Source organism: Dendropsophus ebraccatus, chromosome 14 (assembly GCF_027789765.1).
Source record: "Dendropsophus ebraccatus isolate aDenEbr1 chromosome 14, aDenEbr1.pat, whole genome shotgun sequence".
Classification (NCBI taxonomy): domain Eukaryota; kingdom Metazoa; phylum Chordata; class Amphibia; order Anura; family Hylidae; genus Dendropsophus; species Dendropsophus ebraccatus.
This window is the reverse complement of record NC_091467.1, coordinates 60,076,904-60,101,138: the sequence shown is the minus strand read 5'-3', so window position 1 is coordinate 60,101,138 and position 24,235 is coordinate 60,076,904. Positions and strand designations below refer to the sequence as shown.

The window sequence follows — 24,235 nt, the reverse complement described above, 5'->3', positions numbered from 1 at the left end:
TCTTCCCCCTTTTAGGGATAAGTTCCGCTAAGCTTAAAAATGCATTATGTTCTCTTGATGTGGTTCCAAACTGATAGACCTCGACCTCAGACACTTAGAGAGTACCTCTAGTCGGGAGATCAATTTTTTGAAAAAATGACTACTGTGCAGGATAGTCTTTTACTCGTACACTGGGCTGCATCATAGTCATTGTTCACAAATCACTGAAGGTACAATTAAAGGGATATGTTAGAGATATAGAATGAGAACTTGAAGGTGAGGTTTTGGAAATTTCCCCTCAGGCTTGTGTGATTTATTCCATCTTTCTTGGAAGCATCTGTTACGTTGACACAATAATAACTTTATGTTTCCGCGAATTAGTGATCTTAGTTATTCTGCGTATTAGTTTCTATATCTAAGTATTATGTGTTTAACGTTCTCTCCTTGGAGTCTATTTACATTTTCCTCATGGAGTACAACGTTGGTGGTGATTTATTGTACAATTAGGTCATGCAATAAATATCTAGCTTCCAATATCAAGGCCTGACTATTACACACAATGTCACTTTTATTACTCAGTAATGCACCATTAATGGGTTAAAAGACGGAACTTTATTTGTTGTTTTTCAATGGTTTGAAGTAAAGTCGTCTGACTTGCAAATTAGGATTTCTTTGGAGAGAGCTCAACGGTCTCCTGTAGAAGAAAACCAAGAGATATTAGTAAAACTACAACTTTAGCTTAGCATCTACTTTACCTTGTTGATAAATTTATTGCAGAACATTTGCTGAAGGAGAGGACAGAATGGGCTAGGTTCTCACCTGTGTGGGCAGACGCCAATGGAAGCCAATGGAACTCATTGACTTGGGGTCCGTTCAGTTTATGGCTGGTGTCAATTATTATACCGGATTTTAACCAGTCAAAAAAAAAAAAAAAGTACTGAGCACTTTTTAAAAAAAAAAAAATAGAAATTGTGTTTATTATGGTCCAAAAAATCTCAATGGGTCTCGGTTTAAAAAATGTTTATTTTCTCTTCTACAGCCTTTACAGATTGTGGTGGGAGCTCTATTTAGTCTTTACACTCGTACACAGTTCATGTTCAGTTCAATTCATTCTCCCCCTGTAAACTCCCCATGTTCCCTCTCCTCTCTGTCTCTAGCCTATGTGAGCTGCCCTCTAAGGATTCTCTCCGCCTGAGCTGGTCTATACCCTCCCCCTTTTTCCACCACTACCACCTTTTTTCCCTACTGTCTTTAACAGTGATAGCGCAGAAGGACCTTCTGATAAATAGATTTATTTAATTCTCTTAATAGCAGCTAAATAGTTTATAATTTATAATAAAGACTATATAGATATTTAGAAAGGTGCTTTATTTTGCATCCAGGCAACAAATCATCACTGAATCATCGTCCATAGCCCTTAATAGCATATATTACTATGTGTGCTTAATATAACAGCACTATCTATAATGTTGATTATTAAAGGCAGACACACTTCATGTTCAAGTGCAGTTTAGCCTATAATGCTGGGCCCAGTATGAAACCAAAATGTCCACCTTAATACTGGGTAAGCTATATTGGATGCTACTGCATATTCTGGACCAGATTCCCCTAGAATTTCAAAGTGAAATAGCTTGTGTAGTATGAGGTATAGAGGGTGAGTTATAACATTTAATGGAACACCCTATAAAAACTTGCATATACTATAAAACAGTGCAACGATGTCTCTGACTAACATAAACCTTACCGTCTTAACAGCTATTCCTGATGCAAGATTCGGGAAGGGTATTTTAAAACTTAGACGCAAATCTGTAAAAAACAAAAAAACAAAAAAACAGAACCATAATAACATAATAGTTGGAGTGTAAACAGGCAAAAAAACCTACAGAACGTGCCTATAAACTTACTATTCAAGACATCCAGTAGCGTTTCCCTGGTAATTTTGTTTATTAAGGTCTCAAGGTTCTTATACTGTGAACAAAAAGAGCTACAAGTGACCTATGTAAAACTTTACAAAATGATTAGGAAAAAAAAATTTGGGCTAGCACATTAAGGTAGCATTAGAGATCAGTAGGTGGCAGGAACGTACCATCACCAGGTCTGGAAAAAATTTTTTTTATGCAGTTCCATGCTTGGTGCCGATGTGGGAATCTCGGTGGTGCGGTCCTTTTTTCAAAACGCCACCCAATTCCTGCGCTCTGTACCGTTTTCTGCGCGGTACCCCCAGTGCAATGATAACCCCTCCCCTCGGTCACACCAGCAGGGATGCGTCACCAAGAGGAGGTGTTATTGTCACACCGGGGGACACCGGGCCTGCCCCCATCGTTACAAGGCGAGCCGGTGCCCAAGTAGAAAATGGCGCCAACAGCGGGGATCCCAGTGGCGCTATCCTTTTTACAAAACACTTCCTGGTTCTAGCACTTGGCGCCCAGCTGGTACTCCCCAAAAAAATATTTCAGTCCTGGTGATGGTACATCAACAGGTAACCACCCCTCCACCCCCCAAGAATGTACTGGTTGAATCTATCCCACACATGACTCTACGTTTGTCACTTACATCAAGATCTCCAGACCCTCCAATATTACTTTCCCAGCTGTGTATAAATGGATCTCTAGAATACAAAAACAATAGTGTTTGAATCATTATATATACTTTAGTATCTAGAGACAGAGAGAGAATTAAACAGAGACTCGTCATAGAAGCTCATATACTAAAGAATTAGGACACTGTCAGTTATAGTAGTGGCCTCTAGAGCACAGTAGCCAATAGAGCTGGTAATGCAAATGTTCTACCTCCATCTAGGATAATCAGACTATAACAATAGACTTCACTAATATACTTACAAATAGTAATGGGCCTGACTAGTGCAAGGGCGTCCTGTAGCCAGAATATGACGTGAGACAATCATAGTGGAAATAGCTAAAATGGGCAGCCGGTTCACGTACATCAAAAAGTTACACCCAATGTAAGGCTATGTTCACATGCTGTATAAAGCTCAATATCGGCACTCTGTCACGTGGTGCCCGTGGAAGGAGTCACAATCTATTCACAAAATTTCCTGGCACTCACCAAGGTTTGCTTGCAAACGTGCATTTATTTACATGACGAGGTGCACACAATACAGTAGGGCAGAACGCGTTTCAGCTCGGTTGCCTTTATCAACAGCCTAGACACTAGACAGTTGATAAAGGCAACCGAGCCGAAACGCGTTCTGCCCTGCTGTATTGTGTGCATCTCAACATGTAAATAAACGCACATTTGCAAGCAAGCCTTGGTGAGTGCCGAGAAGTTTTGTGAATACACACGCTGAATAGGACCAGCCGTTCCGTGACCTGGCTGGGTCACGGAACAGCCGGTCTCAGAAAAAATCATCCCAGATGGTACTGCAGTACCGGCTGGATGATCTTTTGCGCCACAGAGTTCTGATGCGGGCGCATCTGTGCGCGCCTGCATCAGAACAACCCACTGCTCACTATGAAGTATGCGGCCGGAGCCACTCGCTCCACTGTCTGCACTGACATGGTTTTCTGCGGCCGCTATTCAATGAATAGTGGCCGCAGAAAACTGACGTGTCAGTTTCTCGTGGCGCCGCTAAGGATCTTGGCCGTAGTGTATACTGTGGGGGAGATTTATCAAAGGGTGTAAAATTTAGACTGGTGCAAACTGGCCACAGCAACCAATCACAGCTCCTCTTTCCTTTCACCAGAGCTGGAAACTGAGCTGTGATTGGTTGCTGTGGGCAGTTTGCACCAGTCTAAATTTTACACCCTTTGATAAATCTCCCCCTATGTGTATACACTCCAGCCAGGATTCCATAGACGGCAAAGTAACGTATAATTTCGTATTAATCACGGCCGTTGTTGCAATCGCCAACAACGGACGTACTTTTACGAAAATATACGCTGTGTGAACATGGCCTAATTCCGTATATTATAGTAACTAACTGCAGGAAATCCTAGGTCTGTGGATAGGCACGCAGAAGACTTTGAAGAGGATAGTCAGTAGAGACACCTACCCAGATGGCAGGATCTGTAAAAGTAGTTCATTGCCATCTAACAGGAATTTTATTTTCACCTTTGTTTCCTGAAAAAGTTTAAGAAAACATGAGAGCAGTACTTTCTTTTTATAAATGTATTGGCGGGGGTGGGAATTTACTAAGACCGGCATTTCACACATCTCCAGGAAGAAGAAAAGGTCTTTCCTGTGCAGAACCGGGGTGGGGGGAGGGGAGAGGGATAGGTGCATGTTGGGAGCATGGCATGTGAGCGAATACTTGGGGAGATTTATCAAACATGGTGTAAAGTGAAACTGGCTCAGTTGCCCCTAGCAACCAATCAGATTCCACTTTTCATTCCTCACAGACGCTTTGGAAAATGAAAGGTGGAATCTGATTGGTTGCTAGGGGCAACTGAGCCAGTTTCACTTTACACCAGTTTGATAAATCTCCCCCTATATATTTTGATATATCTCCCCCAATGTGCCTATTATACTGTGCTTTCAATAGCTTTAACTTACAAACATTACTTCAAAGGCAATTTTTTCTGATTTCAAACCATACGCCTTTAAATCTGCCACAATCGTCATGGTTTTGCTGTCGCCATTGATGTCCAGCTTCGGTACCTCTGTGATACTGATGATCAGATTGGTTGGGTCTGTTTCATACACCTGTAGAGACAGAAGATTTTACATGTCAGCCTCTATATGTGAGGATATGGTGTCATGTAATGGAAGCAGAGCGTGATGTGGTTGAAAACATCATACAGTGATACCTTGGTTAAAGAGTAACTTGGATTGAGAACGTTTTACAAGAAGAGCTCACAGTTTTTCAAAATTATAACTTGGTTTAAGAGCATTGCTTTGGTGTAAGAGCTCCCTGTACTGGGTGGGAGAGGGAGTGGGGGAGGGGCATGGCCTGCATAGCGGGGTCTACAGCCTGTACTCTGACCCAGGAAGTCTCCCTCACCTTCCAAATCATAGCAGATCCACTTCAGGCTGGAGCTTACATCAGGGGACAGGACTGTGGAGGTAATCTCCCCATAGCTGTAACCCCTCTCTCCCCGGACAGAGAGTGCTGCTATACAGTCCCCACATCTGCCCTGCTCATTCCTTCATGCTCAACTATTCACACTGCTGTATAGAGAAGTTTCTGTCACTGTCCTCCTGCACAGCTCTGTGATTCTCCCTTCCTGATTGGTCCATGCTGAACACACCCCCTTCCCCATTGCAGTCATGTGACCACACAGACCTGTGACAGCGGCCCTGCTTCTCTATTCTAGCCTGTTGTACTACACTACTCCATTATGGGGATCTGCAGCTCCATCCTGTATCTACAAACTGCTGCTGTGTTATCAGGTTATGCTCTTACTATACATTATACTCCACATGCTGATTGCTATACTGTACAGTAACTTATAATATCACATATTATGCTGTTTATCATTGTTTGTTTCATTTGTTTTACATGTTATTCAGAATAATAAATCATTATTTTTGGGGTGTGGAACCAATTGTCTGCATTTCTATGATTTCTTATGGGAAAATTTGCTTTGGTTTAAGAGTGGATTTGGATTACAAGCGCGGTCCCGGAAGGAATTATGCTCGTAATCCAAGGCACCACTGTATTGTTATTTTGAAAGCAACATTGCGGTTTACCAGCAAATAAGAAGATCTTTTGGCTTCTATATTTTTTTTTAAGGTAAGCGGTTTGCAAAACTCTGCTGCCATTAACAATCCATAGAAAACTAATATGTGCAAATCCTCCCTGAGGCTGGGTTCACACTATGTATGTGTGCGGCTATATTTTTTATGTGGCTGTAAATGTGCGGATGAAACTACGGCCGTGGGAAAAAATAGACATGCGGCTGAAAACATACGGTCATTTACTTGGAAATCTGGTTCAACTAAAAATAACAAATAAAATCTTAAGAAAGTGATGCAAACACCTCTGGATGCATCTGGGAAAGCAGGGAAACAGTTTACATGAATCGCTATTACCGGGGTTTGCGATCCTCTGCAGTATGCCGATGCCGATGCCTCTCATGGTTAATATATTGAATTAATAAAACACATTTTCGTTGAAATAAAATCAGTTTCGTTGTTCAATAATTTAATTCTAACGAATCCATCATTGTGCAATTAAATATACTGTCAAAAAATAAATATATATATAAATATACATTTATTTATATATATATATATATATATATATATATATATATTTATTTTAACAGTATATTTAATTGCACAATTATGGATTCGTTAGAATTAAATTATTGAACAACGAAAGGGACTTTATTACAAAGAAAATGTGTTTTATTAATTTAATATATTAACTATTAGAGGCATCGGCATTCGGCATCATTGCCGGCTATTTTTGAAGTACTCCGTACGGACCGCCTGTCAATCCACGGCCGCATTTCCAGCCGCAAACAATGGTCTTGTTAATTTTTTACGGGTCCGTTTACGATAGGGCCGTAGATTCATACATAGTGTGCACTGTGCAGCCGTATATCGTATACTTTCCAGCGTACGCATGAACCACCAAAAATACCGCTGCACAATTACAGCCGCAAATACAGCCGCACAGTTACATAGTGTGAACCTAGCCTGAAGGTGTAAAATTGCAGGTCACTTTAATTGTAATAATGTAGATAGAAACTTACATCAGGAATTACAAGCTGGAGCTCAGTGGGCGAAAGCTGTAGAATCTTTTTCTCCTGAGAAGACAATAGGCAAAACATGTTATTTCTGTACTTTTGTGTCATGAAGGAGAGACTTCATTCCTGAAGACTACATTTTGCATTAGTCCTAACAATGGTCCCTAAACTTATGGACAACTCAACTGTTTTGGTGAATTTTTTTTAAGTAAGTGGGAGCTGAGTTGCAGTAACACAGCATGGCCACTACGCAATGTATGGCGCTGTTTGCTTCCAGCTCCATTAACTGTGCTTGCAAGTTCCGTGGCTCTAACAAACAAATGATTATCCAGGGTGTTGAATCGGATATTGATGGCCTATCCTGAGGATGAACCCATCAAGGAAAAAGTCCCTTTAAAACCCTTTAATTTTTTAGGGTAAATTTAAAATATCACTGTCACTTCATAAAACTTTTGACATGTCATAGAGACATGTCAAAAGTTTTGATGATTCCGGGTCTACATGTTCACACCCGTACCGATCGGGAGACACGCTGCAGCACGTCCTCTCCCGGCTATGTGTCACGTGATCAGTCGGACTGATCAGTTGGGCTCCATAGAGCTCCATTATTAGTCCGACCTTAGCGGGTGTTCCCTTAAATCTGGTTTGTTAATTCAATGTTGATCAAGGACAACAAAGAGACAGGAAGGGGCGGGGGGATTAAATAAGAATGTATGTACAGTATATAAAGGGGGAAGGTAACTAGAGAAAATCCTGGGAACTTTTTAACCTTTTTAACAGTAGTAGTCAATGTTGATCCTGATGCTTACCAGCTTTTCGTTGAGTTCTTTTAAATGGACGCCAACCGCCACAATATAATTGATGTAATCTTTTAACAAGCTTACTCCACTTCCTAGCAATACGCCGTGTCTTTGTTTTGAGACGACTTCTAAGCCTCCGACCTCCATCTGAAATGTAATCCAGAAAGTAAACATCTGCTCATTCTGGGCCAAGTAGTCATGTGGGCGGTCCAACTTATCGATTGACAGCTATCTGTATAGGTGTACATATGATGAAAGCAGTCAATCACCGAGTAGGACTGCCCACATGACTACTTAGCCCAAATTGGACAGGTGACAAGTTTCTTTAAGAGTGGACAGAGAACTGTATGTATAATAGTGGGGCTATAGTGAAAGACTCCAATCACATATAACTTTACTATTACGAGTTCCCTTTCATACTTACATTCAGGTTTAATTGCAGACAGTCGGTGTTGATTTTAGAGGTGGATTTCAGAACTAGCTTTTTCTTACCGGAAGGATCAATGATCAAATGGTCTGCACATAAATAACAGCAGATTTGGGATATAAGTTGCACAAATGCCCCATTTCCATCATATTGTTAAAGGGAACCTGTCACCCCCTGTGCTGGGGTGACAGGCTCCCGACCCCCCGCTAGAGCCCCCTATACTTACCTGATCGCGCCGGGTCCCGCTTCTGACGCTCATAGAGAATGAATGGAGCGTTGGACTCATCTCAGAAGCACGCGCGCGGGGCTTCGGGCGCTGGAATCTCCGTCACCGGACCGGATCAAGAAGCAGGACCCGGCCTGATCAGGTAAGTATAGGGGCTCTAGCGGGGGGGGGGGGGGGGGGGGTCGGGAGCCTGTCACCCCGACACGGGGGGTGACAGGTCCTCTTTAAATCAACAGTTAATCTATTTGGAGATTGCTGCCGTAACAATCAATGTAAGACATTGGTTTCCAGTAAAGCTCAAGAGACCAATTACAAAATTCTATCTTGCTGGTATAGGGTCCCTAGCATCTTGTATGTACCCCTCTTCAAATGACAAATGTTGGTGCTGTGGCAATCCAGGAGGACACATATTTAGTCCTCATGTTCCTTAAAGGGAACCTGTCACCATGAAAATACTACCTAAGCTATCGGCATCATGTTATTGAGCAGAAGGAGCTGAGAAGACTGATACATGTCTTTATGGGAAAAGATTCAGTAAAACTTGTAATTTATTGATTGAAATCTCTGATGTTTCCGGGCTAAAGAGTCCCGTCCATTGAGTGACACCGCCTACTTGACTCCTTATCCTATTTTTGTTACCCTGTCATTTTTATGATCAGCTAGTTTAGTCCAAGGCTTCTACTCACCCTTCCAATTTGCATTCATAATATCGGTAATCCTGCGTACGATACCGCACAGCTGAAAAAGAATTGTCAATAAATGTTGAATATATATTTTTGAATAGGTTATTTTGGTAACTTTTGTTAGTGACACATAAAGGGCGTATATGATGGATTTTATACAATATGAATGAAATGACTAGAGATGAGTGCAACTAAGGTGGATTTGCAGGGAGTTTAGATAAAATTTTATTTGTTGACAAAGCAAATTTTTGCTAAAGGGACGCGGGCACAGAGCCCGCCCGACCCCCCGGTGCAGCCCCCGGATATTTACCCTTTCCGGCGAGTCCCGCTCCTGGAGCCGGTCCCCGGACGAAGATATAAGCGCCCGAAGCCATGTGGGCTCACTGCAGAGGTGAGTCCGATGCCCATAGAGAATGACGGCTCCATATGCATCGGACTCATCTCGGGCCCTGGGACCAGCTCCAGGAGCGGGACTTGCCGGAAAGGGTAAATATCCGGGGGCTGCACTGGGGGGTCGAGCTCTGTGCCCGCATCCCCGGTGACAGGTTCCCTTTAACAAAACTCGCAAAAATATTTATTCACCTCTCCACAATCACCCGGTGCCCTTTTCCATATTTTTAGCCGCATGCTCAGACAATCAGTGACTGAGGGACCAGTGATTTGCTTGGTGGGCTGTCACTCTCTGCTCAGCCAATCACTAAGTAATAGAGAACGGACCACGGACAGTGATTGGATTAGCAGACTGTCATTCTCTGCTCAGCCAATCACTAAGTAATAGAGAACTGACCACGGACAGTGATTGGATTAGCAGGCTGTCACTCTCTGCTCAGCCAATCACTAAGTAATAGAGAACGGACCACGGACAGTGATTGGATTAGCAGACTGTCACTCTCTGCTCAGCCAATCACTAAGTAATAGAGAACGGACCACGGACAGTGATTGGATTAGCAGGCTGTCACTCTCTGGCCAGCCAATCACTAAGTAATAGAGAACTGACCACGGACAGTGATTGGATTAGCAGACTGTCACTCTCTGCTCAGCCAATCACTAAGTAATAGAGAACGGACCACGGACAGTGATTGGATTAGCAGACTGTCACTCTCTGCTCAGCCAATCACTAAGTAATAGAGAACGGACCACGGACAGTGATTGGATTAGCAGACTGTCACTCTCTGCTCAGCCAATCACTAAGTAATAGAGAACGGACCACGGACAGTGATTGGATTAGCAGGCTGTCACTCTCTGCTCAGCCAATCACTAAGTAACAGAGAACGGACCACGGACAGTGATTGGATTAGCAGGCTGTCATTCTCTGCTCAGCCAATCACTAAGTAACAGAGAACGGACCATGGACAGTGATTGGATTAGCAGGCTGTCACTCTCTGCTCAGCCAATCACTAAGTAACAGAGAACGGACCACGGACAGTAATTGGATTAGCAGGCTGTCACTCTCTGCTCAGCCAATCACTAAGTAACAGAGAACAGACCACGGACAGTGATTGGATTAGCAGGCTGTCATTCTCTGCTCAGCCAATCACTAAGTAACAGAGAACGGACCACGGACAGTGATTGGATTAGCAGGCTGTCACTCTCTGCTCAGCCAATCACTAAGTAACAGAGAACGGACCACGGACAGTAATTGGATTAGCGGGCTGTCACTGTTGTGTCTCAAGACAAAAGACTGGCCATGGTGCTTTCCCTAAGTCAAGTGATTGCTTGAGCATGCAGATGAGTTATAGAAGAGGACACGGAGGGGGGTGGTATGGACATAGGTATGTATAGATTTGCTTACTTCAGTTCACAAAGTTTACAAATTTGGGGTACAAATTTGGCAATTTCGCTAACCAAATTTTTAAATGATTCGCTCATCTCATGCTTCGTAAGATGATGGGACCCAATGCAGATTCTGTAACAAGAAACCTAATTATAATGCTACATTTATGGTACTGATCTGATCATATAGAAAAAAGGAAACTTATTCTGAGTATGAAATCAACTACACTCAACAACTACACTGCAACTTTCACCCAACATCCCAAAATCGTCCACCAGAATTTTGGTGCATTTGGGCCATGTCCCTTTTCTTATTGAAGCCATGCCCCTTCTCTGAATGAAGCCATGCCCCTTTTCTAATGGAAACCATGCCCCTTTTCTGATGGAAGCCATGCCCCTTTTCTGAAGGAAGCCATGCCCCTTTTCTGATGGAAGCCATGCCCCTTTTCTGAAGGAAGCCATGACCCTTTCCTGAAGGAAGCCATGCCCCTTTTCTGAAGGAAGCCATGCCCCTTTTCTGATGGAAACCATGCCCCTTTTCTAAAGAAAGCCATGCCCCTTTTCTAATGGAAGTCATACCCCTTTTCTGAAGGAAGCCATGCCACTTTTCTGATGGAAGCCATGCCCCTTTTCTAACGGAAGCCATGCCCCTTTTCTGATGGAAGCCATGCCCCTTTTCTGAAGAAAGCCATGCCCCTTTTCTAAAGGAAGCCATGCCCCTTTTCTGAAGGAAGTCATGCCCCTTTTCAAATTAGAAACCATGCCCCTTTTCTAATGGAAGCCATGCCCCTTTTCTAATGGAAGCCATGCCCCTTTTCTGATGGAAGCCATGCCCCTTTTCTGAAGAAAGCCATGCCCCTTTTCTAAAGGAAGCCATGCCCCTTTTCTGAAGGAAGTCATGCCCCTTTTCAAATTAGAAACCATGCCCCTTTTCTAATGGAAGCCATGCCCCTTTTCTAATGGAAGCCATGCCCCTTTTCTAATGGAAGCCATGCCCCTTTTCTGATGGAAGCCATGCCCCTTTTCTGATGGAAACCATGCCTTTTTTCTGAAGGAAGCCATGCCCCTTTTCTAATGGAAGCCATGCCCCTTTTCTGAAGGAAGCCATGCCCCTTTTCTGATGGAAGCCATGCCCCTTCTCTAACGGAAGCCATGCCCCTTCTCTGAAGGAAGCCATGCCCCTTTTCTGAAGGAAACTGTGCCCTTTGCTGAAGGAAACCATGCCCCTTTTCTGAAGGAAGCCATGCCCCTTTTCTAAATGAAGCCATCCATACTGCTTTCCTGAAGGAAGCCATGCCCCTTTTCTAAAGGAAGCCATGCCCCTTTCCTTAAGGAAGCCATGACCCTTTCCTTAAGGAAGCCATGGCCCTTTTCTGAAGGAAACCATGCCCCTTTCCTGAAGGAAGCCATGCCCCTTTTCTTAAGGAAACTAAGCCCCTTTTCTGAAGGAAGCCATGCCCCTTTTCTGATGGAAGTCATGCCCCTTTTCTGAAGGAAGCCATTCCCCTTTTTCTGAAGGAAGTCATGCCCCTTTTCTGATGGAAGTCATGCCCCTTTTCTAATGGAAGCCATGCCACTTTTCTGGAGGAAGCCATGCCCCTTTTCTGAAGGAAGTCATGCCCCTTTTCTGATGGAAGTCATGCCCCTTTTCTAATAGGAGCCATGCCCCTTTTCTGATGGAAGCCATGCCCCTTTTCTGAAGGAAGCCATGCCCCTTTTCAAATTAGAAACCACCCCTTTTCTAATGGGAGCCATGCCCCTTTTCTGAAGGAAGCGAAGCCCGTTTTCAGAAGTAAACCATGCCCCTTTTTTGATGGAAGTCATGCCCCTTTTCTGAAGGAAGCCATGCCCCTTTTCTGAAAGAAACCATCCCCCCCTTTTCTGAAGGAAACCATGCCCCTTTTCTGAAGGAAGCCATGACCCTTTCCTTAAGGAAGCCATGGCCCTTTTCTGAAGGAAACCATGCCCCTTTCCTGAAGGAAGCCATGCCCCTTTTCTTAAGGAAACTATGCCCCTTTTCTGAAGGAATCCATGCCCCTTTTCTGATGGAAGTCATGCCCCTTTTCTGAAGGAAGCCATTCCCCTTTTTCTGAAGGAAGTCATGCCCCTTTTCTGATGGAAGTCATGCCCCTTTTCTAATGGAAGCCATGCCCCTTTTCTGAAGGAAGCCATGCCCCTTTTCTGCAGGAAGTCATGCCCCTTTTCTGATGGAAGTCATGCCCCTTTTCTAATAGGAGCCATGCCCCTTTTCTGATGGAAGCCATTCCCCTTTTCTGAAGGAAGCCATGCCCCTTTTCAAATTAGAAACCACCCCTTTTCTAATGGAAGCCATGCCCCTTTTCTGAAGGAAGCATTGCCCGTTTTCAGAAGGAAACCATGCCCCTTTTCTGATGAAAGTCATGCCCCTTTTCTGAAGGAAGCCATGCCCCTTTTCTGAAAGAAACCATCCCCCTTTTCTGAAGGAAACCATGCCCCTTTTCTGAAGGAAGCCATGCCCCTTTTCTGAAGGAAGCCATGCCCCTTTTCTAAATGAAGCCATGCCCCTTTTCTAAATGAAGCCATGACCCTTTTCTAAATGAAGCCATGCCCCTTTGTAAGACAAGGCACAAAAAGGTGTCTAAAACACATGAGAAATAGTTGAAATTAATTGCCGTTGTTTTATATGGACAGCAGTGATTGTACAAATAATCGCCATTATTTGCCCTCAAAATGATATAAGACGCCCATCGAATGGGCAATAAAAGACAGTGGGTGACATTTATCAAGACAGGCATACCTTACAACCGTTAAAGCCCCGGCCCCCTGATGGATTTACTAAGAGGCACGTGCCCATTAATAAAGCCAGCTCGCCCTGCGCCCAGCACAGGCATTGCGCAAAAATTGACCACTGCTCTGGAGCAAGTGTAGACTTTTGCCTGGTTTATACCTGTTTCCAGGCATAAACCTTGATAAATTAGGTGCAGTAGGAGGCCACACCTCCTTGTTTGGCCGCACCCCCTTTGCCCACCCATCGGGAGAGCTGTAGTTACCGCTGGCGTACACCACAGAGCAGGTAAGAATCTGCACCTGTTCCATGACGTATGCCCTGGTGGTAGCCTTCATAAGTCCCCCCTGTGTGTGAATATAGCCTAAATCCATTAATTCATCCATGACTAGTGCACATTAGTGGCTTACAAGTAGGATACTCATAATGTTAGACGTACTTACCTCTGTTTTCCCTGGACGCAGGTCCGAATTCTCTTCTCTTCAAATGTACACATATAAAAAAGACCAAAGAAAATTTAAAAAAATCATTGGTTCCTGGAAGATCAATGTCTTAGTATTATCTTAGTATCATCAAGAACAACGCTGGAATCTTTAGTTCTCCAATAGCATTAGGGACTCACTGTGGGATCACATGCTGTCCATAGAAGTCTGTTAAGAGTGGATAGGAGAATAGGGAGAGGAGAAGAAAGTAGATGGGAAAAAAGATACAGGGAGCAGCATCCCGTCATTTGTATCTGTACAGTGTGGGTGAAACATTATAGAGGTTAGCCTAATAATCTGAGAGATGGAGTCTGCAGAAGGGAAAACTGGTGAAAAGACAAGTTATATGATGCCTATGAACTCTCCATTCTCATAAATCCCCAATTATACTGATACTAATATGACAGTGACCATATAGCGGTACATATATAGTGGTAGACATCGGCTCTACAGAAGGTATAAGTGATTATAGTTGCATCCAGTCACTCACGGGCTTTGTCCTCTATGATTTTTCATTCTTAATTTCCATTGGTCCCAGATGGCCAAGACGACACCTTGGAACCATGACTTATCTCTGTGGAATTTACAACACAAACATCTTAGACTCCACACTTTTCCAGCAGCCCTCTCACCTTTTTCCTACCCATAGTGCCCCCTTTTGTGCCCCACACAGTAGCAATGCCTCCACACACTAATATTGCCACCCTTTGTGCACCTACACAGTAAGGCCATGTTCACACAACGTATATTTTTGTAAAAGTATGGTCGTTGTTGCAGATTGAAACAACGGCCATGATTATTACGAAAATATACATTACCTTGCCGTCTACGGAATCCCGGCTGGAGCGTATAGACATAGTATACGCTTCTGCCAGGATCTCTAGCGGCCCTGCAAACAACTGACATGTCATTGAATAGCGCCCGCAGAAAACCCTGTCAGTTCACACTATGGAGCGAGCGGCTCCGGCCATAGTGTGCAGTGGAGAGTTCTGATGCGGGCACGTATGGATTCACCCGCATCAGAACTCTGCGGTGCTAAAGATCATACTGCAGTACCGGCCGGGATGATCTTTTATGAGACCGTCCTTTTTATGACCCGGCCGGGTCACGGAACGGCCAGTCCCTTACAAGGTCTGAACATAGCCTAAATGTGCAAACACTAATAGTTCCACATTTCGGCAGTTACACAGCAGTTACCAAAGTCTTACTTTGGGCTCTTGGACAGTTGTAGTCTTCTTTTTTTGACCCCTCCATTTAGTAAATACGTAGGTAAAACCCTCTTTGGGCTTAAGGCCCTATTACACCAAGTGATTATCGACCATATTTGGTCGATTATCGGTCGTTACGGACGATAATTGTTGGTGTAATAGCTAGTATTAAAGGAGAAGTTCAGCGAACATTTTTATAAAAGTATTGTATTACCCCCCCAAAAGTTATACAAATCACCAATATACACTTATTATGGGAAATGCACATAAAGTGCTTTTTTCCCCTGCACTTACTACTGCATCAAGGCTTCACTTCCTGGATAAAATGGTGATGTCACTTCCTGGATACATGGTGATGTCACTTCCTGGATAAAATGGTGATATCACTTCCTGGATAACATGGGGATGTCACTTCCTGGATAACATGGTGATGTCACTTCCTGGATAAAATGGTGATGTCACTTCCTGGATAAAATGGTGATGTCACTTCCTGGATAAAAATGGTGATGTCACTTCCTGGATAAAATGGCGATGTCACGACCCGACTCCCAGAGCTGTGTGGGCTGTGGCTGCTAGAGAGGATGATGGCAGGGGGACACTGAGGGACACAGGGCACTGGAGGGACACTGAGCATCCCCCTGCCATTATCCTCTCCAGCAGCTACAGCCCACACAGCTCTAGGAGTCGGGTCGTGACATCACCCTGTTATCCAGGAAGTGACATCACCATGTTATCCAGGAAGTGACATCACCATGTTATCCAGGTAGTGAAGCCTTGATGCAGTAGTAAGTGCAGGGGAAAAAAGTACTTTATGTGCATTTCCCGTAATAAGTATATTTCGGTGATTTGTATAACTTTTGGGGGAGTAATACAATACTTTCATAAAAATGTTCGCTGGACTTCTCCTTTAAAGGCAACTATCAGCTGATGCATCCTTGTCTTTCAACTTGTTGAAAAAAACTTCAACGATAATGGCGAAAACGTCAACGATAATGGCCGTCGCTCTGTGCAATAGGAGCGTCCGCAGCAGACCCCCACTATCTCCTATGGGCTCCCCAGATGATCTAAAGATCGTCCTGGGAGCCCCCCTGAACTCCCTGCGGCCTCCTTCACTTAGTTGCTTGTTGTCATCGTCTGTAATAGCTCCCCCTTATCAGCCTGTGTATTAGGGGCTTGAGGTAGATAGGTCCCCAATTTCCCTTAATATTGTCTTTTCTGTGCTCGCTCCTGATTAGGTAAGAAGGTTCCTCCTCCCCTTTAATAGTGTCCCCTTTGCACCAGTTTTTCTCCCCGATTAGTAGGTATCCCCTATATCCCCTGTTGATCTCCTTAAGACACATATACAGTTGAAAGAACTTCCCAGGATGCTAGGACTACCAGCAGCCTTGTGCAGTCCTGTAGGGAAGGGACATACAAATTCTGTTTTGTTTTTAAAAAAATTAATAAAATAAAACACAAAAAATTCTTAGAAATTAGGACGTAACATTACTTTACATAAGAAGTTTATGCCTATTCTGTTTGTCTTGCATATAATACTTACAGATTGGTGTCACGATTTGTTAGGTAAACTTCACAGTCCTCCAAGCTAAAAAGTATTTTCTCTCTAGTCACTTTGACAAGCAGGACAGCGACTATTTCCAAATCCATGAAGACGTAAGTGTTTTGTGTCCTTCTATTTCCATTCTGGGAGAACCTAAAGAAACAAAAACACTGACTTTCTGATCATCTGTTATCCGTAACCCCCTATAATGAAAGTCTTAAAACGTTTTTTTTAAAATTATAGTGTTAAAAATAAGGTAAAGAAATACAGCAACTACGGAGGGTTTCAAAATTACTGGATTTTTTTTTTTTCCCTCCTTTATGTCCTGCCATTCTAGTCAAGTCGGTTACAATGATACCCAATTTATAAAGTTTATTTTATATTTTACTACTTTAAAAAATTTTTTTCCTATGAAGCTGTGTGATGGCTTGTTTTTGATTTATTGGGACCATTTTGGGGTTGACTGAACTTTTTGATTGCTTTTCATTTCATTTTTTACTGGGATGTGGGGTTACAAAGAAACCCCAAACAAAACACAATTCTGACATTTTATTTTTCTTGTTTGCAGTGTTCATCGTGCAGGAACAATAAAACTAGAAGAGATAGATCAGATCTCTCCACTTGTAGCAATACCAAATAAGTTTGTTTGTATTTTTGTTTGTTTATTTTACTTAAAAAAAAGGGGGAAGTTATTTAACCCTTTGAGGACCAAGACCAAAATGACCCAATGGACCGTGCAAATTTTCATTTTTGCGGTTCAGTTTTTTCCTCCTCCCCTTCTAAGAGCTCTAGCACTTTCATATTTTTATCTACAGGACCATGTAAGTGCTTGTTTTTTACAGGAGTAGTTGTACTATGTAATGGCGTCTTTCATTCTACAATAATATGTATGATGGAACCCCAAAATATTATTTATTAAAATATACATTGGTGAAATTGGAAAAAACAATGCAATATGGTAACTTTTGGGGGGTTCCTGTGTCTACGTAATGCACTAGACGGTAAAAGCGACATAATAACATTATTCTATAGGTCAGTCCGAACACAACCACATGCAGGTTTACACAGATTTTCTAATGTTTTATATATTTTTTTTTAATTAAAATCCTTTTTTTTTGCAATTAGTTATTAATAAAATGGTCCTTTTGTGACTCTTATAACAGTTTGTTTTTCACCTACAGGGATGTATGGGGTGTCATTTTTTGCGCCATGATCTCTTCTTTTTTTCAAATACCCTATTTGTGTAGATCAGACATTTTGATTCCTTTTTATTAATTTTATAATTTTATTAATTTTAATTCTATTAATATAATGTAACAAAAAAATCGGTAATCCTGGCGCTTTTTTACCTCTTTTTGTTTATGATCAGTAAGTGACAGGAGCTGCTCCTGTCACTTACTCTTAAACGCCACGGTCGCGCCACGATCACAGCGTTTAAGGGGTTAATCGCAGGCTGCAGCGTGATTGCTGCAGTCTGTCATTAACGGTGAGGGCCCGACTGCTCATTGCAGCCGGCCCCCAACTGCTAGGAAGCGCGCTCCGCTCCGGATCGCGCTTCATAGATCTCTAGAGACCCAGGGCGTAAATGTACGTCCAGGGTCGCCTGGTGACAGACTACCAGAACGGACATTTATGTCCAGGGTCGTCTAGGAGTTAAAGAAGTCCGGCCTCCAGGTTTTGTTTTGTTTTTTTAAAGGCAGAGGCACGGGGGAAAGTAACAAAGAATATTAACTCACCTTTTTTCCGTGATCTCCATTGCAGTACCCATCACGGCCCAGCTGATGGACTGGCCGCTCAGCCAGTCAGTGACTGGGGTGGGACACTGCTCTAGTCACTGATTGGCTAAGCAGCTAGTCAATCAGCCGGGACAGGTCGTGACGCTGGGTTCACACTGTGTCTTTGCAGGTTGTTTAACATATCCGTTTTTTAAACGGTTACTTTCAACGTACAGAAAAATATTGTCAACCAGGTTTTTGTGTATGCTAAATAAAAATAATGGAAAGTCAATTTTAAATAATGGAAGCCAATGGAAAAACTGTTTTTTTTTTCTTTCCATAAAACGTATACGTTAAACGGACTGCAAAAACACAGTTTGGACCCAGTCTTACTTTCTGACACCAGTTGATTTAAAATATTTTTTTTCCTCCGGAGTTACCCTTTAATGAAACTTTTAGAAGGTTAAATGACATTTGGTGTAGAATGTTAAATCTACTAAACTTACCTTTTGTCTCCATATTCTGCTCTGACTTGAAATGTCATTTCAAAACTGTTGTCGGATGATATTTCACTTCCCGGTAAAACGTCCATCTTGGCCTTTGTGATCGGTACCCTGAATGACGAAAACAGATTTCTCATGATGACTTGTTAAGACTTCTCTTACCCAATCTATTAGAAAACGCTTTTTAAAATGCAGAAATTCAATCCAGAAAACCAAACTCATTTTTAACACTGCTTGACACAGTTTTGGGCAATTTTTAATAATTAAAAATAAAACATTAGCCAAGATTTTTAGCTTAAAAAGAATTTTAGCTGAAAAAGTGGCGCATGGGACTTTTCTCCACATTTTTTATGCATTTTAGAAACTTTTCCACCACTTTTAGCCGATTTCTGCTTAGTACGAAAAATGGGCAGGGTTTATTCAAAATGGGGCATGGTCTACTTTGCACCATAAAATGCACCTGACTCTGAAGTTTGCACCAAAAACGAGACTTGTTTTTGGATCATGTGATCACCAGCCTGACCCACAGAAAATCACAGTGTTTAAAATATCAAAGGAAGTGGTGTGTTCTGGGTCAGCTGGCTTCATGTGAACTACAGGAAGACACCATCACACGCAATAGCAGTATTTCTTAAATAGCTCTGTCCCTTACAGAGTTTTGGACGCAAAAATTAAATAAATAAATTAATGCTTCCACTATTTTCAGCCTTTTAGTCAGTTTTACGAATACTAAGGCAACCCCATTATATACTGATACTGATAATACTGTGACACGTATACTCACATTTTTGATTCCTTTTTGCCGAAAGCTCGTGAAAAAAAATCAGATCCTTTGGGTCTTTCTAGCCTGAGATCTCCAATGTCGTCCATCAGTTCAGATGATTCCAATTGCTTCAGAGAATCAGTAACAGCTTTAACACCAACACGGAGAAGATTTAGTCGTTTTGCACATACAGTCATAGAGCTGATATTTCAGCATTTTCATTTACTTTACGGTAAAACCGACATGATATCTTTATATATGTTTATACAACTTTTCTAATGTTTTACTATTTTTTAACAGTAATTTTTCTTTTGCAAATTGATTAAAATGGCCCTACTGTGACTCTTATAGCGGTTTTATTTTTCCACCTACAAGGTTATTTTTTTGTGCCATTAGCTCAACTTTTTATTAGTATCATATTTGTGCAGATGGAACAACGGCCGATTCTGGGGTCTCTGCCGCCTGAGGCAAACCTCAGGCAGCCGCCCCCTCACTAGCACTACCCCCCCCCGCCGTAACCTAATCACCCGCCCCCCAACCCCCCCCCCCCCCCGCTATGGGAAGTGGGAAGATCGACAATCGGACTGCACTGTGGTAAGTAGTATACCACCGTCAGTCAGGGAAACCACGCTGCGGAAGTCCGGAATGGTAAGTGACAGGAGCTGCTCCTGTCACTTAAACTTAAACCTTGCAATCACAGCATTTAAGGGGTTAATGATTGGTGGCAGCGCGATCTCTGCTGCCCGTTATTGACTTTGTTATGTTTTTCTAATCCTGGATAACCCTTTATTGTCTTATTTGTGGCAAAAGCTCATCTTTGGTTCAGGCCTTACAAATGCTAAATGATTTCCAGCTTGTTGTGACCACCAAAATGACTATGGGGGAGATTTATTAAACATGGTGTAAAGTAGAATTGGCTCAGTTGCTCCTAGCAACCAATCAGATTTTACCTTTCATTTTCCAAAGGATCTATGAGGAATGAAAGGTGGAATTTGATTGGTTGCTAGGGGCAACTGAGCCAGTTTCACTTTACGCCAGTTTGATAAATCTCCCCCATGGTGTAAAGTAGAATTGGCTCAGTTGCCCCTAGCAACCAATCAGATTCCACCTTTAATTTTTCAAAGAATCTGTGAGGACTGAAAAGTGGAATCTGATTGGTTGCTAGGGGCAACTGGGCCAGTTTCACTTTACACCATGTTTTATAAATCTCCCCCTATGTGTTTAGGCCTCATTTCTGTATACAGACATATATGTAGACTTTGATATGAGTATGAATATGATTTCGACCCAAACGGTGTAACGCTTAGAAGTGGAGACGGAGAGGAGTATTTGCTATAATGTACTGTATGAGCCTGGATCAAGCACTAACACTAAAAAAAAAAAAGCCCTAATATTTCATGTACACTATACATGTCAAACTACATAAAGAGATATAATAATAACTATAAAATTTACCATTGTCCAAGACATCTTTGCAGAGCTGCACCCTTACTGTTGGTTCACCAGCTGCACCGATTTGTAGGCGCAAATTATATAAGAGCCCGATCACTAGGATTCTCATCATCTTGGGAGCTGTTTGAGGCGAGAAACACAAGTATCCACAAAGTGTTTTTCACCAAAGCCAAGATTTTGACTTCAAAACAGAATGCAATGGATTTTGCTTGTAAACTTTAAAGGGGTTGTTCCCCATTTTTTTTTTTTTTTTTCAAATCAACTTGTGCCAGAAAGTGTCAGATATTTGTAATTTACTTCTATTAAAAAAATTCAATTCTTCCTGTACTTATCAGCTGCTTAAAGGAGACCTGTCACCCCCCATGTCACAGAGATCCAGGTCCTCTTTAATGTTCTGCTGGAAGTGGCGTATTGTCTCCAGCCTGACACAGTGCTCTCTGCTGCCACCTCTGTCCATGTCAGGAACTGTCCAGAACAGCAACAAATCCCCATAAAAACTTACCTGCTCTTCAGACTAGAAGGAGTATAACTGCAGAACATACAGCAGCTGATAAGTACTGGAAGACTTGAAATTTTTTTTTTATAGAAGAAAATTACAAATCTCTGGCACTTTCTGGCACCAGTTGACTTAAGAGAAATAATGTTTTTGGTGAATCATATGAACACAGCTGCTATCCCTGCTCATATACTTTCTGATGTTCTTACTGACTGGCAACGGTTGCTTTCCTGGCACCATGCATACACTTGTATTTACTTTCCTAATGCAATTAGTTCTACTAATTTAGACGCCTATACTTTTGGCTGTCCTCATGGCTAAATAATGAATTACTTATGCCTGTCTCCGCCTTACACTATCATTTGTTTAATTTTATATTACAGTTCCCCGCGAGCGGGAAACGAGGAGCAGGGAAGCTCGCTTTCTCCCTCTCGTCGCGCTGGACAGTTTGATCTTTGAGGGTTGGATCCTAAGATCCTGGGGCTCAAGTGAGGAGGCACAGGTCATCCACCTCAAGGGCCAGATAACATAGGATGTAAAATTTAAAGGGAACCTTTCACCCCCCGTGCCAGGGTTAAGGCCGCCCGACCCCCCGCTAGAGACCCTTATACTTACCCCTTCTCTCCAAGTCCCGCGACTTGGAGAGAAGGGGTAAGTATAACAGTCTCTAGTGGGGGGTTCGGCGGCCTTCACCCCTGCACGGGGGGTGACAGGTCTCCTTTAATTAGCAAAACAATAAAATAGATAAAGGGTAAAAGCACAACGCATTTCCAGGCCAGACCGGCCTCTTCCTCAGGTGTCTGGAAACGTGTTTTGCTTTTACCCTGTTATGTCTTTTATTGTTTTGCTAATTAAATTTTATATCCTATATTATCTGGCCCTTGTGGTAGATGACCTGCGCCTACTCACTTGTGTTTTGGATCAAGTGGATTGGAGGTGTGGGTGCTGTTTCACCCCATTGTGGGTTCACAGGAGAGCTGGAGTCCCATAGTCCCGCAAACGCTGTAGTGAGGGTTGAGCACCGATCTGCATAATTCCACCAGGTGAGGGAGTCCACCTTTACTTTGGTTTGTATTCCTCTATTTGATACTCCTACACCATGGAGAGCTGTCTTTGCTTGTTCCTGAAGATCCTGGGGCTAGCTTTTCTCAGCTCTCCTTAGAGAGTATGGATTTAAAGTGTAACTGTCGTGTTTTTTTTATTGCAGAAATCAGTAGTATAAGCGATTTTAAGAAACTCTGTAATAGGTTTCATCAGCCAAAAAAGCCTCCTTCTGTACTCAAGAAGCAATCTCCCAGCCTCCCCCCCTGACTTCTTATCTGTGCATTATCAGGCAAACATGTCTTCATTACAGAGAAGCCAGTGAAGACGGGCTCTGCTCTCTACATTGTAAGCCTATGAAGGGGGGAGGGGCTGAGGGAGATGAGGGAGCAGGAAGAGGTGACATGAAGGTCAGCTGTTTGTAGACTCTCTGGGCACCTAAACCGCAGGATTCTGGGGTCAGAAAGGTCAGTGCTTATCTATGAACTTACTGAGAGAAGATTGCAGGGTGTTGTGCTGTGCAGGACTGCTCCGTGCTCAATCACTCCTAACAGCCCCTACCCTCTCCATAGCCACATAATGGACAGAGAAATCCTGCTTCATCTGATGTGAGGGGGGAGGCTGGGAGATTGCTTTTTTAGTACAGAAGGAAACTCTTTTAGTACATAAAACCTATTACAGAGTTTCTTAAAATCGCTTGTACTGTTGATATTTAATGTTTTCAGAAAAATTACCCTGAAATGACAGTTACGCTTTAAATACTCTCTCTGAATCCATACTGTACATTAGTCTAAAAGCCTCTGCTAGAAGATCCAATCCAAGCAAGGGGGCAAAACTCTCAGATAAATGCCCCCTTTCCTTTTTTTTTTTTAAAGATCAGTGGGGGTCTAATTTTACTATTGCCTTTAAGAGTAAATCTCTTCATTTACTAAACCACTAAATCACTCATAGCTAAAACTAGCCATAACTAAAAATTACTCCTTATCTCAGTAAAACAGCACTAAAGCTTTGGCCACTAGATGTCTCATTTGCAATCTAATTTCCGCTGCCTGTTACCACGGGTAATTTGTCTCTAGCAACAGACACAGCAAGACAGATTACAGGAAGTGTGGCTGGGGATTACTACATGTGCTCTGAGCAGGAGACATAAATGGGAAAGCTTGAGCTGGTAAATCAAGGCTTCCCTATCTCCTATCATATATCTATCTATCTATGGCTAGGTTCACACAACGTCCAAAAAACGGGCGGTTTTGATATGTTAAAAAACGTCCGTTTTTGCCTTTATTAACTGACTGCAATGGCAATGCATCGAAGTCAATGAGAGGGCGGACGTCCAATGCACACAATGCATTGAAAAACGGACGTTTTTACCGCTGCAAAAAACGTCTGTTTGTCAATGCGCTGTGTGCTTTGGACGTCCGTCCTCCGAATTGACTTCAATGCATTGCCATTGCAGTCAGTTAATAAAGGTAAAAACGGACGTTTTTAAAATATCAAATAGCCTAACTATACATATATTACAAAGCATAGTAAAAGACACAACAGCATAGTACCTCTCTCATCAATAGATCCAACTTCTCGCACTGTGCTTGCAGAACAAACAGCTGACAGAGTATTTCATCCAATATATACCCAGATACAAGTAGTGTTCAGTGAAGTATATATAATATCAGTTCATGGTTATCTACAAGATCATTGATGTTCTTCCAGGAAGAGAGATTAGTAAATGC

The 24,235-nt window shown here is 42.5% G+C and overlaps 1 protein-coding gene across 2 annotated transcripts; it reads right to left on the bottom strand.

Annotated features, from left to right (window-relative positions):
• Positions 1 to 584: 584 nt before the first annotated feature.
• On the bottom strand, positions 585 to 21,371 carry LOC138772699 (uncharacterized). Of its 2 annotated transcripts, XM_069953278.1 has the most exons (17): positions 21,319 to 21,371; positions 20,972 to 21,088; positions 19,538 to 19,664; positions 18,757 to 18,864; positions 16,536 to 16,688; positions 14,278 to 14,361; positions 13,749 to 13,785; positions 8,772 to 8,823; positions 7,857 to 7,948; positions 7,442 to 7,579; positions 6,639 to 6,692; positions 4,492 to 4,641; positions 3,992 to 4,059; positions 2,533 to 2,587; positions 1,884 to 1,947; positions 1,724 to 1,785; positions 585 to 673 (listed from the first exon to the last, which is right to left on the bottom strand). In XM_069953278.1, the coding sequence occupies exons 2-17, from the start codon at positions 21,078 to 21,080 to the stop codon at positions 641 to 643; spliced, it is 1,386 nt and encodes a 461-aa protein (XP_069809379.1). In that variant the 5' UTR covers positions 21,081 to 21,088; positions 21,319 to 21,371; the 3' UTR covers positions 585 to 640. The 2 variants fall into 2 exon arrangements, with proteins under 2 accessions (XP_069809379.1, XP_069809380.1); XM_069953279.1 differs by lacking the exons at positions 585 to 673; positions 1,724 to 1,785; positions 3,992 to 4,059.
• Positions 21,372 to 24,235: the final 2,864 nt, after the last annotated feature.